This window comes from Drosophila santomea, chromosome 2L (assembly GCF_016746245.2).
Source record: "Drosophila santomea strain STO CAGO 1482 chromosome 2L, Prin_Dsan_1.1, whole genome shotgun sequence".
NCBI classification, from domain to species: domain Eukaryota; kingdom Metazoa; phylum Arthropoda; class Insecta; order Diptera; family Drosophilidae; genus Drosophila; species Drosophila santomea.
In genome coordinates this window covers 24,217,923-24,232,036 of record NC_053016.2, presented here as the reverse complement: position 1 = coordinate 24,232,036, position 14,114 = coordinate 24,217,923, and the positions used below count along the sequence as shown (strand labels likewise).

General features: G+C 46.2%; 2 protein-coding genes across 2 annotated transcripts; one reads left to right on the top strand and one right to left on the bottom strand.

The window, feature by feature from the left end:
- Positions 1-6,324: 6,324 nt before the first annotated feature.
- LOC122756494 lies at positions 6,325-7,045 on the bottom strand. Its single transcript, XM_044006316.1, has 2 exons — positions 6,943-7,045; positions 6,325-6,866 (listed from the first exon to the last, which is right to left on the bottom strand). Exons 1-2 carry the CDS (start codon positions 7,043-7,045, stop codon positions 6,325-6,327), a joined length of 645 nt encoding a protein of 214 aa, XP_043862251.1.
- Positions 7,046-13,253: 6,208 nt separating this feature from the next.
- Positions 13,254-13,827, top strand: LOC122756493. Its single transcript, XM_044006315.1, has 2 exons — positions 13,254-13,367; positions 13,417-13,827. The coding sequence occupies exons 1-2, from the start codon at positions 13,254-13,256 to the stop codon at positions 13,825-13,827; spliced, it is 525 nt and encodes a 174-aa protein (XP_043862250.1).
- The last annotated feature ends 287 nt before the right edge of the window (positions 13,828-14,114 follow it).

The window sequence follows — 14,114 nt, the reverse complement described above, 5'->3', positions numbered from 1 at the left end:
AATGCCCAGTTTGACTGCTTGTGCCACAGCAAGGCAGTAACCTGTAAGAATTCCCACTAACAGTCTGCAGTCTTTCCTTGGAAGATGCAGCACGTAGTGACTGAGTTTAACGTTGCGCTCCTTGCACATGATTTTTGAAAATTTGCAGGTTGTGGAAGTTCTTCTCCATCTGCTTTTGGCTCGTGCGTCGGCCCGTCTTTCCAGTTCACTTTGGAGCGTTCTAAGGAAGACAGTAACGTTTTCTGATCTTTCATTCGCCAGTCCAACGCATTCCTTTGCAACTTCGTCTGCCGTCTCATTACCATCGATGCCCTGGTGTCTGGGATCCCAGTAGATCCTCACTGACGTGGTCGTGCTAAGGATATCTAGTGCCTCCCTGCTTGCCAGTACACTTTTGGAACTGACCGCTGACGATTGCATGGATCTTATCGCCGCTTGACTGTCTACGAACAAGTTGACCCCTTCTTGCGGGCGGTCAATGCTCTGCGCAAGCTCTGCTGCTTTCCCTATGGCGAATACTTCCGCCTGGAATATGCTGCATTGGCTTGGTAGCTTATACGACAGCCTCATTTCAGGGTCTGTACAGTATATGCCCGCTCCAACTCCTCCTTCCATCTTGGAGCCGTCCGTGTATATATTGAGGTGTTGGGCATGGTCCTGACCTGTTTTCCAGTCGTCTAACAATTCCCTGGAGAGGGTCTCTAGGGACTTTTCTATGTCTTCAGCGGATTGTACTAGGCTCGGGCCAGTCGCGAGTCGTGTCAAGATTTTCTTCTTGAACTTCCCCCCGTTTGTGTTCCGGGGGTTTCTGAAAGAGGTAGGTTTGGGAGAGTGTTCGAATTCGCATAGGAATTGTATGTACTTATGATCTGAGAAAGATGGTCTCTAAAGGACTCTCCATTCTGAAACCATAGTACTTTGTCCCCTTACGAGTGTTAGGTCTAGCACGTTCGAGGAGGTGGGACCAACAAAGGTGTGCTCTTCCCCCTCGTTAGCTATGCATAGGTTGGTTGATAGTAAAAAGTTTAGGAGTGATGTCGGGGCTACCCCATACGCAGTGATGCGCGTTGGCGTCTGCACCTACGATCAGTTGTTGGTCGTTCGGGCTGGCTTCCACCATGCTCCTGAGTTCCTCCGGTGGGGCCGTTCTGTCGTGTGCCATGTAGCAGGAAGCTACCAAAAAGCGATTCCTCTCGCTCTCCAGCATCACAACAGTCAGGTCATCCGTGCTGTTATGAGACATAAGGTTAGCATGCAAGCCCTTCCGTACAAGTACGGCGGCTCTGTTTCTGCTTACCGATGGTGTGTAGAAGAGGTTGTAATTGGAGGACTTTAGTCCGGCGACGGCATTGCCCGAGGCAATCCATGGCTCTTGGACCAAAAGCTATGTCGGCGGACCCTTGCTCCAGGGCGATGAGGAGATCCGCCGACGCGACCTTGCTTTTATGAAGATGGAGGTGCAGCACCCTCAGTAGCATGGGTACTGGGCTCATCTCCATTCGACGGGTTGACTGTCAACGTCAGGTCACCGTCCTCCTCATCCGTCTCGCCTAGGTCCTTCTCCACTTCGCCTGCCTTCATGGTGTGAGCATTCTTACCCCCGGGATGGCGTTTTTTGAGGCGCAGGTACACGCTCCCCATGCCGCACGCCATCTTCCCGTACCTTGGATAGAGGATGTCATCCGCCTCCTTATTTATCTGGAGGAATGCACTATGGCCCCCCTAGTTGGGTGATGGGGTCGCAAGGTGCAGAACCTACCAGTCCGCGGTTGGTATATCTGGATTTTGCCGCTGCAGTAGCTTCAGCGCCCGGTCCCCTTGCATTGCAATGGGAAAGAGAACCTTCGCCTTAGGAATGGACAGGGAGCTCCCAGTCCACCACCTCCAGCTGGGCCCCCTCCCACAACGCCTCCAATTGGCAGACCGTTTGCGTCGCCACTTTCTCGTCGGGTCATCCATGCACTTCAGGATTCTGACCCCGTTCAGCAACCCGGCACAAAAGTGGGCATGGGGGCCTCAGGAGCTTCCTCCATCCGTGCAGACAATGACTCAACGAGTCGAGCATGCACCAACTTCCATTGCGGCTCCGTCATCTTGCCGGCTTTATCGCTTCTGTCGATGAGTGCCACGATCAAGTGTCGTTTGGTCGCCTCACTGACTTTTAGCCTCTTCTCGAGCTTCTTCGGTTAATTTCCTCCTGCTTTCGAGCGGAAGGAATTGAACCGTTGCCTTAGCTAGCATTACCCGTTGTCTGGGATAATGCAGTGCCCATTTCCCAGCCGGCGCCCTCGTGGAGGGTTCAGATGGAGGATTTTTGCCAGTTTAAAATACAAGAAGTGTGCGCAAGAAATAACTTATTATGATTGTGGTGTGTAGCGGACACAGTTTCGACATTGAGCACTTTAAATGATCCTCGGACTAACGCATCCGTCCCTGGGTGCAACCTAGTAACCATTGTGACGGCGGATATCGGTCGTCCTTGATTGAGCTGAAAACCTCGTCGTTGAGCTGAAAACCTTTAGCCTTCTGGCACCACTTGGGTCTCTGCTGCAGATAAGCTAGTCAGTCTCGTTTGATGAATGAGAAACTGCTCCAAGAAGGACTTGGATTGTGGTCGATATTCCGGAGGCGCCAGGATGGAGTCCCCAATCAAAAAATGAGCCGGCGTGAGCACCTCTAAGTCGTCTGCATCAGCTGTGAGAGGGCAAAGCGGTTGTGAGTTGAGGCATGCTTCTATGCTTATGAGCACCGTTGAACCACAAAGTTGGTTCCGTTGTCACGGAAGAGATGCTCGTCGACCGGTGAATCTGTCCAGAGCCAGAAGCAAGTGCGTCGTGAGGCCTGTCACCTCTTCTAAGTGCACCGCCTTTGTTGCCAGAAAAATGAGAAAGGCGATGTATCCTTCTTCTAAGTGCACCGCCTTTGTTGCCAGAAAAATGATAAAGGCGATGTATTATAAAAGCTTGACCCTCGCAAGCGTGCTGCCTTCAGCTCTATGGCTCTTGTGTAGTCAACCGCAGACGCCAGGATCGGTCTACCAGGGGGGTTCACTCGATGAAGCGGAAAATCTCCCATTAGGTGTGTCGAAGCGATGGGCCTGTTCTGAAAGCACCTTACACATTTCTGTACAACTGTTTGGATGGCTCCTCTTCCTGTCACTATCCAGAACCGCTAGCGAGTGTGTGCCAAAGTCAGTTGCGCACCTCCGTGCAGAGTCAAAACTTGCGAGTACCGTATTACTAGCTGCGTAAAATGATGCAAACTTAGAAGGATCATTGGATGACGACGCTCGTGTGCAAACCCAGCATGGCGCAATCGCCCCCTTACTCGTAAGATGCCTTCTACCAGGATCGGTGATAAGCTCAAGAGCTTACTTCTGGGAGACAGACTTTTATCATTTTTTACCGCGGTCAGCTCGGACGAGAAAGACTCTCTTTGAACGATGCTCAAAGAGCATAGACCAGCTCCTAAATGCTTAGAGAACCAGTGCACCTTTCTCCTTTCCTGATTGCATTGGTTTTTAACCGAAATATATATGATAAGACTCGTACCACTTGGGACCTTGGGACTGCGTGGTGAACACGAACTTTGTCCGCTTTTCCTCTAACGTTGCATCATTCAAGTCGACCTGTCCGATCTTCGTCGAAGGCCAGTCCCTGACCCTTGAATGTATGTAAGCCACTCCGGGCCTCGCCACCACAGGTCAAAGTCCTTTAGCTCACTCGAAGAGAGCCCTCTTGTCGCACAGTCCGCTGGATTCCCGCTAGTTCCGACATGTCTCCATTGAGATGGTGAGGAGTGATCCAGGAAGAAGGCAACCCTGTTAGCGGCGTAAGTCGTCCCCGTGCAGCCAATGAAGCTCCGGTCGAGGTATGGTTAAGGGTTTAGTAGAAGTAACCTCTAATTTTGCAGTTAACAGAGAGGTGTAGCACGTTCCGCCCTTATGCTCGAGCCTTAGATAGGTCATAGCTGCATAGGATGGGGAAGACCCTTTACAGATCGCGTGAAGCTGAGCTAAATCTATGGATCCAGGAGCATAATGAATCCACCGCTGTATGTACAGCAAGCTGTCCCGAAATGCTTGCCACCGTTCCGCAAGAGCATTATGAACCTCGTCGACCCAATCCATGGTTACCTCCTGAAAAGTCAACTTTCCTGATATGATGACTGGCGCCATGAGACCCAGCGCGTCCAACAGACTCGCTATGCTCGACAAGATCGTCCTTTTGGTTTAACTAGCTGGTATTTCAAAATAGACCAGTCCCAGTTTAAAGGTGTCTGACTGCACTGATGGTCTATCGGTATCGAGCGGACAACCCTTATACTTAATACTTACGTAATACGCTTCTTTGCTGGACCATTTACGCAACTCCATTTGAGCGGATTTTATAGCACCCTGAGTCCGTTTATCCTGCGTCTCTCCTACACAATGCCCTCCGAATAAAATGTCGTCCTCATATAAGTTAAAAAAACAGATTATTTATTTTTAATAAAAAATGGTTTTTTATTAAAGCAGTCAAAGACCGTCCTTTATAATTGGCTATAATTTTAAGACTAAATTATCGTACCCTAATCTGGCCCTAAGAAAACGTTGTCGCTGTCGTCGGTCTCGGTAGAGGCCTCGAGTGGTGGAGCAGACGCTCGTGTGGTCAAGGCTCAGAGTTTTGGCCAGGTGCATTGCACCTTACATGTAGAGCACTTGTTTGCCCAATAGCGGGTTGAATTTTTGTTTTATTAATTCTTCCCTCTTTATTTGACGTTTGTCAACAAGCGAGGCACTCGTATGACGGTTGATGCGCTGTTGGACGATGTTAAATTGTTCTGATTAAGTTCGGGGGGGAGCTACCTGTAGTATGACCTCATCATGCTTTCTTCTGCTTTGAATAAGCAGTGACATGCCCAATAGGATTATGATCGTGCTTCTATTGAAGATGGTGTCAATCTTGAGCTTACGCAATAGCTTGATGTTGTTGACATGCAGGTTCTTCAATCTTTGTAGAGAAAATATTTTGATTCTCTCTGTCTCCTCCGGTGTTAATTGTATGATGGGTGCGCCTGGCCTCGTTAATGTCAACTCTGTGTTGCCATATTCCATATCGTTTATCTTTAAAGTCTCTTTGAAGAATTTTACCACATATGAGCCTTACAAATGCTTAATTAAGTTGCTCCACCTCAGAGTGCCATTAAAGTCGTTGAGCATTAATATTCCATTTCTTCGATCGTCGCATTACGAAATAATGGTTTAAGTGCCAATGTTCGAGGTGGTGTGGTTGGAAACCCGTTATTGACAGCTATGTTTATTGGGAATGACTGTGGTCTGAATTGTTGGTACGGTGATTGGTATTGTCGTGGTGGACCTTTATTAAACAATTGTTGGTATAGATGTGGTTGTTGTCGCACCACTGGAACATTACTATAATTGATCTTGTTTCTTGGTAAGGGTACCGATAAACCTTGTGCCGATAAAGCTGTCCTGAAATTTTGGTTCTCAAGCTGCATGCACAAGTGTAGTGCTGGGGGAAAATCTTGTGGTTCTTTAATACCCAGAAGTTTAGGTAAGTCTCCTCTCAAACCCCTAACAAAAGTATACAGGACCCTGTCCCTATAGAACTGAGTCATGACCCTTTCTGATTCCTTGTGCCGATAAAGCTGTCCTTAAATTTTGGTTCTCAAGCTGCATGCACAAGTGTAGTGCTGGGGGAAAACCTTGTGGTTCTTTAATACCCAGAAGTTTAGGTAAGTCTCCTCTCAAACCCCTAACAAAAGTATCCAGGGCCCTGTCGCTAAAGACTGAGTTATGAGCCCTTCTAATTCCTTAGACAGTTCCATACGTCCTACCTTGTTGAGTATCAAGGAAAGATGGTTGTAAGTCTCCTGATAATCTGTCTCGATCGCAAAAGGTTTTTATAACCGTCACTTGTGCGGAATTTTTCCAGCACTTAACGCGAACTTAGTTTTAAGAAAACTTTGTCACTGTCGTCGGTCGCGGCGGAGGCATCGTTGCTGCAGAATCGCGGAAGTGTCGCAGACGCAATTTGGGCAGTGCATTATAATTTGTGGAACGGATGCTCGAGTGGTGTAGCGGACGCTCGTGTGGTCATGGCTCAGCGTTTTGGCCAGGTGCATTGCACCTTACATGTAAAGCATTTGTTTGCGCAATAGCGGGTTGAATTTTTGTTTTATTAACTTATATCTTGCTGATCAAAACTTCTTATTGATGACCGTGAAGTGTGCAGAAGCCGTTCCCAATGTCAGCGTTGACAAAGCATAAACATTGATGGATCCATCCGCCGCCCGCCATAAAATCCGCTAATATTGGGCGTCTTACGGGTGCACGGCGATACAGCGATATATTTTCCCTATATCCGCCGTGAAAACAAAACGATATTTCCGCCAATTGAGTGTGACTGCCGACATGTCGTTCTGCAGGCTCGGTCCAGTCCAAAGAATGTCGTTTAAAGATCGTCCGTTGCTAGTCCCTGAGGAGGCATCGAAGACGATTCGCTGTTTGGTCGATTGAGATTCCTTCCTAAAGACGGCGTGTTGCGGGAGCACACAGCATGCCACGTGCCTATTCTTGAAAGTATTCCTTACCAAACTTCTTTCACTGCCCACCGCCTGCGCTATTTGCTCGAGCGCGAAGTATTCCTTGACCTCCTCCACATATTTGCTCCGCCGTTCTGGGCTGCTAGACATACGTCTTTCCAACTGCAGGAACCGATTAAGTGCCATTTGATGAGATCTTCCCAGAACAATGGGCGGATCTCGATAGGTTTTAAAGGGTAACCGCTCTTCGTAGCGGCCATCCGATCGACGCACAAAAGTCTTCTGGAAAAAGGACTCGCACCACAGGTCCTTGTCTGTCGCTGTAGGGCGGTCTGGAACCGACTCGACCTCACAGAAACGCTGCTGGTGACAGCGCAACTGGGTTGCACGTCCAACCTTCAGTACGTCCAGAGAGGATCCATCCCAAGTGCGTATTCTGAGCTATGGGCTCGCCTGCCAAACCGATCCTGCTGTAGGGCAATATGATTTGCGCCAACATATCCACTCCTATAATGAGATCGACTCGCTTTGACCGCGCGTAATGGGGATCAGCCCATGAGAACCCTCGAATATGATTCCAATGTTGTGGCGTGAAGCTCATACTTGGCAGGAAGGAAGTAAGTGAATTGAGAACATATGCTGAATCAACCCCTTAAGTGAAATTTGGTTTAATAATACTACAGATTTCGAAATTTACTGTGTACTTACAACGATGACCGCCCCCGGGAACCACACCAGAAATAGATGCTCGGGTGGCTGACCACTTCAGGTTCAGAGACTGAACGACGTGTTCCGATACTATGGTTGCCTGAGATCCTTTATCGATGAGAGCTTGTAGGCCGTTGACCGGATTTCGTACGGCGATAAGAGCACTGGCGACAAGCACATTCCTCGAAGGGGACCCTGAACACTATATCCTTCCTCCTGTAACAATCCAAGTCTAGAAAGGTTAAGCAACAACGCAAAAAATGGTCGCCGCCCCAGTGATTACCGGTGCTACCCGGGCGTCTTGAGCGCTCCTGTGCAATATGCACTCGTTTGCTCGGGTCGGTAGATCCTGGGCCATAATTAAAGTCGTACGACGAACTTCGGTTTTCAATCGCATCCATTATGACCAGCCTATCATTCAAAAATGATTCTAAATTCCTATAATTAGAACCGCTTCCTTGATGGTGCTCACAAACGTTGTGAGTCTCCTTGGGCAACCTCGATGATACGTAATGCGCCAACCAGTGGTGCGAATTCCCGACCAAGGCTTGAACGCGGCGGAATGCAGACAGGCAAACGTTGACCGTGCCCAACATCGTCCGTATTGATTCTGTATTTTCCTTTTGCAGCCTGGGCAACGCGTAAATAGCGTTCATGTGGTGCGAATAAACGAGTTGAGGATTATTGCATCTTTTAATCATCAGTCCCCAAGCCCCGGCGTAATTTGCGTCCGTTATCTGCATTGGTCGGATGTCATTATCGCGCCCTCCTGGCAACGACTCTTCGAGAAAGTGCAACCGTTGCACATTGCTCAGATTATTCTTGTTGTGTATAAGGCTTGTGAAGGCGTCATAGTAGCTGGGCCAGTCCACATATTCACCGGAAATTTAGGACTGATAGCTGTGGCACGTTTAGCCGCACTTCCGGATCGGCGCTCCCGCCCGCTTGTAGAGGTGACGGAGGATTCTCGGGTGGAAGTTAATCGAATTCCTCTGCCATGGAGCAATAGGCGTTCGAACCAGCGATCCCTTTTAGGGTTCCAATGTCGGAGCCCCTGAATCCGATTGATGACAAGTGTAAAAAAAACAACCAAACTTAGCGCAACTCACCACCCCCATATAATAAGAAAATTCAATAAATTCTTGCCCGGACACAACTTGTCCACTTACTCCCTTTGTCCACCAGGTTCGACTTCCCGGAAGCGAACGTCACCTGCGGCGCCTATGTATCGCGGACTTCCTTTCCCGTCTTTCGGCGAAGAAGAAGAAGCCAAATTCTAAAACAGCCGTTGCTGTGTGTATTTATCGCAGCTTTATTTATTATGCGTTAAACTACTTGCCGAGTCGAATTGCAAACTTAACGCGACAGCGAACTTACATCTATTTGCACTCTAAACTTTTCGAATTTAAATTGCTTGCAGGTTCCCCTCATGGGGCACCATGTAAAGTTGTCTTCCACTTTTAAATAGGGGTTATTGTAAGAGGGGCTCCCCGGCATCAGTAAACAACACAGTCGAATTAATTTTAATTGTTATAATTATTTACTGCCAACTGAACACGAATATGGTATTTATTAGCTATAAATGCTAGTATACACCACTTGAAACAAAATACAGTCTTTTTATGGTAGTTTCAAAATAGTTGAAATTTTTAATAACCCTGCCTTAGTCATTTTTCTGGAATTTACTGCTCAATGTAAGTAAGCAATCTATGGCCGAATTAAGCTCATCAATAATGTCTTCGTTTATGTATACAGATTGGTAGGTAGTTTTAAAGTTCTTTATTGTTTCCACTGTATCTCCTTTATCTGCATGCTTAAAGTATGTACCATATAATATAGGGTGTTTTTTTTAGAGGTATAGAACTTTAAATTGCAATAAAACAACGATGGATTATTCGATTGACATGAATTTTATTGACATGAAAGATAATCTTGTGGCATTACATTTTAAATATGATTTCTGGCATATGACCGCCACGGCTGGCTCGGATGTAGTCCAATCTGGACGTCCAATTTGCAATGACTTTTTCCAATATTTGGCCGTATATCGGCAATAACACGGCGAATGTTGTCTTCCAAATGGTTTAGCGTTTGTGGCTTATCCGCATAGACCAATGACTTTACATAGCCCCACAAAAAGTAGTCTAGCGGTGTTAAATCACAAGATCTTGGAGGCTTATGAAAAATCGGGAACAACAGCAATCTCGTTTTGGGCCCATTCGACGAATCTACGCCTTGCTTGATGATCGTTTGGTTTCAATTCTTGCACGAGTTGGATTTTGTAAGCACGCATGACGAATTGCCAAACCAAACTGAGAATAAATCACTTGACAGCTGTTAAATCGGTCGCCATCTTGAACAGTAATGCCAACTTAAAGTTCTATACCTCTAAAAAAAACACCCGTTATATAGGTTAATATATAGGTTAGGCTAATGGTTCTGTTTTCGAGCATTGTATCTTTATAATTTCAACAATATTTTTTTGACTCTGCTGATAAAACACTTTTACATCAATCATATTTGTAAATGGACTTTCAATTCGATATGATTTCACTGGAAATGACGTCTCATATCATATTGCATTATTTTTAACTTCTCTGGATGATTTAATTTAAAATGGCTTATATATATTTTATATTTATTTACGGTTTACTTGTAGTTATATATGACGGAATCGGATCAGCATTATGGTCTACGTCACTTTCTACGGAGTCGGCGCAACGTTTTCTGGCACGGGAACGAGGCATATCTTTTTTTTATACTTTGCGATTAAAAACTCAGTGACCAGTACCGGAGTTGCAATAATGCGTAGAACCTAAGTCTACCCGCAATTCGTCATTACGTAATTTAGAAACAATAGAAGCAGTTTCTTCGTCTCTTTGCTGTTCAGCCCACAACCAGCCATCAGATATTTCTGTCAGATTGATATGCTTTTCAACTATACCTGCAAAATTCCTAACCCTTTCTGGAACTGGGTTCCGGGACAGAAAGTCAACATGTGCCATACGCTCACCAGGTCTATACTCAATATCAAAATCGAAACTTTGCATGTACGACCACCACTTATAGACCCTGGTAGTTAACTCTATTTTTGTACGTGAGGCTTTAAGCGAATTTCAGTCAGTGAACACAACGAAATGACTGCCATGCAAGTAATGACGGAAGTGTTTTATGGAGTTGTATACGGCAAGAGTCTCCAGTTCGTATGAATGGTAACGCAATTCTGCTGATGATGTCGTCTTGCTAAAATATTCGATAACTCGGGGCTTCTTTTCAATTTGGTTTTCTGGCACGGGAGCGAGGCATGTCTTTCTTCCTTTGCGATTAAAAACTCAGTGACCAGTACCGGAGTTGCAATAATGCGTATAACCTAAGTCTACCAGCAATACCAACGCACCTTATTTTACTCCACACACATCAATACCAACACACATAATGGCATCTTTCCAATTCCTGGTTAGTACCATTCTTAACGAGAATATATCTATCTTCCTCTCGCTCCCAACCGCGGCCAGACTACGTTCGACAGAAACTTTTACAGTTATCTGCCACGCTTCCAAGAAGTAGAGAATGCGTATTTAAAGAATATTCAACCCGAAATAAGAAAGTACACAGTAACAGAAAATGTCGTTATATTTGAAATTAAAAATAAATCTGCGACACGGCCGTCCTGACCTTGCACACGTCCTAGTGTGTTCACAATTCATAACACGTTTTTATACCCGTTACTCGTAGAGTAAAAGGGTAACTAGATTCGTTGAAAAGTATGTAACAGGCAGAAGGAAGCGTTTCCGACCAAATAAAGTATATATATTTCTTTGTTTACATTATCATTTGTCTGCAGCTTCAGCGGACCTTATCAGCGGAATCAATGTAAGCATCGCACCGCTGTAATTGTCCGCGAGCTTGCCCAGTACTTTTCCAAACTTTTAACTCCCTTCTAACTGTAACTTGTTTACGTCTTATGCTAGTTTAATCGTATGGCGTGAGTACAGCCAAAGCTTAAGTTAGTCACATTTTTGATCTGCAAGAAAACGTACGCATCGGTGTCGAACTAATTAATATTAAGTGTCTGAAATTAACCAATAAATCAGACTAAACAGTAACACTGGCGGGTTTATTTATGAACATACAAAAAACTGGTCCTTCGAGAGCCGGATTACCGGAACTGCGTTTCTTTCGGGCATTTGATTTTGATTATTGGCCTTTTGGCAAACTGTGATCTATAGATTCCTACATCGTATAGAATCGTTCCCTTCTTTCGACCACCATGCGGAGTGTGATTCAACAACGGGGCTTCTGCAAAAGCCAAATTACTCGTGCGCATAATAATGCCTTAAAATTTGTTGATGACATTCATTCAGAGCAAACAATAGTTGTCCGCCTGGCGCAACTACAGGAAAATTATTTTCGGGTTGTACGGCTCTCGGAAGAGCTGTATGCATTTAAATCCGAAGCCGATTGGGAGAACCCTGACGAGGATTTTGACGCATATGAGGACAAACATTATGCTACACACGCTATTCTCAGCAATACTTTGGAGGAGTTGAGACGGGATGTTACCTCAAACAGTGTTGATGCAACAGTTCAAGCCGCAGACACATCCCAGAGAAGTCATGTCGATTTTCAGTTCGAGCGAATTAAACTTCCGACTTTTTCTGGAAATTATGAGGACTGGAAACATTTTTCGGACATGTTTATTGGATCGATTGCTTCCAATTCGAGCCTGACGGATTGCCAACGATTTCATTATTTAAAATCGTACCTTGCCGGAGACGCGCTTGCATTAGTTAAACATATTCCAGTTACTAATGACAACTATCAGGAAGCATGGGATCGGCTGGAACAGCGATATAACAAACAATCGCTAATTATTCGATCGTTCTTAAACAGTTTCATGAGCCTTCCGAGTGCTATAAATTCAAATATCGGCACAGTGCGGAAAATTGCCGATGGTGCAGACGAAGTTATTCGTGGTCTACGAGCTCTTAATTGCGAAGAGAGGGATCCCTGGCTAATTTTCATTTTACTTTCAAAATTAGATAGCGATACCTGCCAAGCCTGGGCTCAGTGCGCAGAATCAGAAGAAAAAGGTGTGACCATCAACCGATTCCTGAAATTTCTCACATCAAGCTGCGATACGTTGGAGGCTTTTAACTTAACTCGATCAACCCAAGCTCGACGCGCAGCTACAACGCACCACGCAGACACGCATCCAAGACGGGAAGAGCCGAAGTGCACATCGTGCCAGCAGAATCACCAACTGTTTAAGTGTCCTCAATTCATCGCACTCGACATTGCATTTCGCCGAGACTTCCTCAAATCAAGAAAGCTCTGTTTCAATTGCCTCAGCCCGGCTCATATGGTGGGCAACTGTACATCGAGGCATACTTGTCGGATCTGCCGCCGCAAGCATCATACTTTGGTTCATGGCTCGTCGCAGTCAATTTAAAATGCCAACAACATTGACACAGCAAGTGTTGACAGCCGCGATCGACCAGCAGTCTCACATGCGGGATCTACAATTGGCCACAATCAACCGCTAGCTCGAGAAGGTCATCGCTTGGGAAGCGAAACTCCCGCGGAAAACAACTTTACGCATCATACTCTGGAGAATATTCCGGCGGCTGGTTCTCAGACTCTGTTGCCAACCATCCTTGCGCTCTCGTCATTCGGGCCAAACTGTCGAATTGGTCTCGTTCATTCACAACTTGCTGACGTCATCACTTCCTGCTCAAGTTATTGACACCTTATCCTCTACGTGAAGGCAAATCTGCGAGCTTCCTTTGGCAGACCCAACGTTCTGCACACCTGGAGCAATCGATGTCATTGTTGGATCGGATCAACTTTGGTCTCTATACACAGGAGATCGGAAACACTTTGGTAACGACTTTCCTATCGCTCTCAATACTGTATTTGGTTGGATTCTTGCAGGCTCTTACTCTGCATTCGATGATCACCCTACTTCTGCGGTTACTCATCACGCGGACCTAGACACGATGGTTCGTTCATTCATGGAGATGGACAGCATTCAGCCTAACCGGGCCCTCCTGGAAGCCAGCGATCCCACAGAGCGTCATTTTGCTGCCACACACAAGCGCTCGACGGACGGGGTATCCCTTCAAGGAGAAGGCACCGCCTATTGATTCGACCTTGCCACAGGCCATCAATCGCTTCTTCTCGCTGGAACGCAAATTTCGTCGGTATCCAGAATTGAAGCAGCAGTACGAAGCTTTCCTGGACGACTACTTGCAACGTGGACATATGGAACAACTGACCTCGGCTCAGGTTGAGGAGTCCCCAGACACCTGCTTCTATTTGCCGCACCACGCTGTCATCAAACTGGACAGTCTGACTACCATATGTCGTGTAGTTTTTGATGGATCAGGAAAGGACAGCTCTGGAGTATCGCTCAATGACAGACTACATATTGGTCCACCGATTCAACGCGATCTTCTTGGCGTTTGTCTACGCTTCCGGCAGCACCAATATGTTTTATGCGCAGATGTCGAAAAGATGTTTCGAGGCATTAAAATCTTCAAGCCGCACACCAATTTTCAGCGCATTGTTTGACGCAAGACTGAGAATGAACCTCTGCTTTATTTTCGCCTGCTGACGGTTACCTACGGATTGGCACCGTCACCATTTCTGGCTGTTCGAGTTCTAAAGCAACTTGCCGACGATCATGGCCATGAATACCCTGCAGCAGCTCACGCTCTTCTGCACGATGCCTATGTGGACGATATCCCTACAGGCGCCAACACATTCGAGGAGCTTATGATTCTCAAGGACGAGCTTATAGCCCTCTTGGATAAGGGAAAATTCAAGCTACGCAAATGGAGTTCTAATAGTTGGCGTCT

What these genes read in the sequence shown, in the direction of transcription:
- LOC122756493 (XM_044006315.1), top strand. Translation starts at nt 13,254, where the DNA reads ATGGTTCGTTCATTCATGGAGATGGACAGCATTCAGCCTAACCGGGCC. An exon ending in ACAAGCGCTCGACGGACGGG is followed by an intron (nt 13,368 to 13,416) that starts GTATCCCTTCAA and finishes ACCTTGCCACAG; the next exon opens with GCCATCAATCGCTTCTTCTC.
- LOC122756494 (XM_044006316.1), bottom strand. Translation starts at nt 7,045, where the DNA reads ATGTTGGCGCAAATCATATTGCCCTACAGCAGGATCGGTTTGGCAGGC. An exon ending in CCTCTCTGGACGTACTGAAG is followed by an intron (nt 6,867 to 6,942) that starts GTTGGACGTGCA and finishes ACCGCCCTACAG; the next exon opens with CGACAGACAAGGACCTGTGG.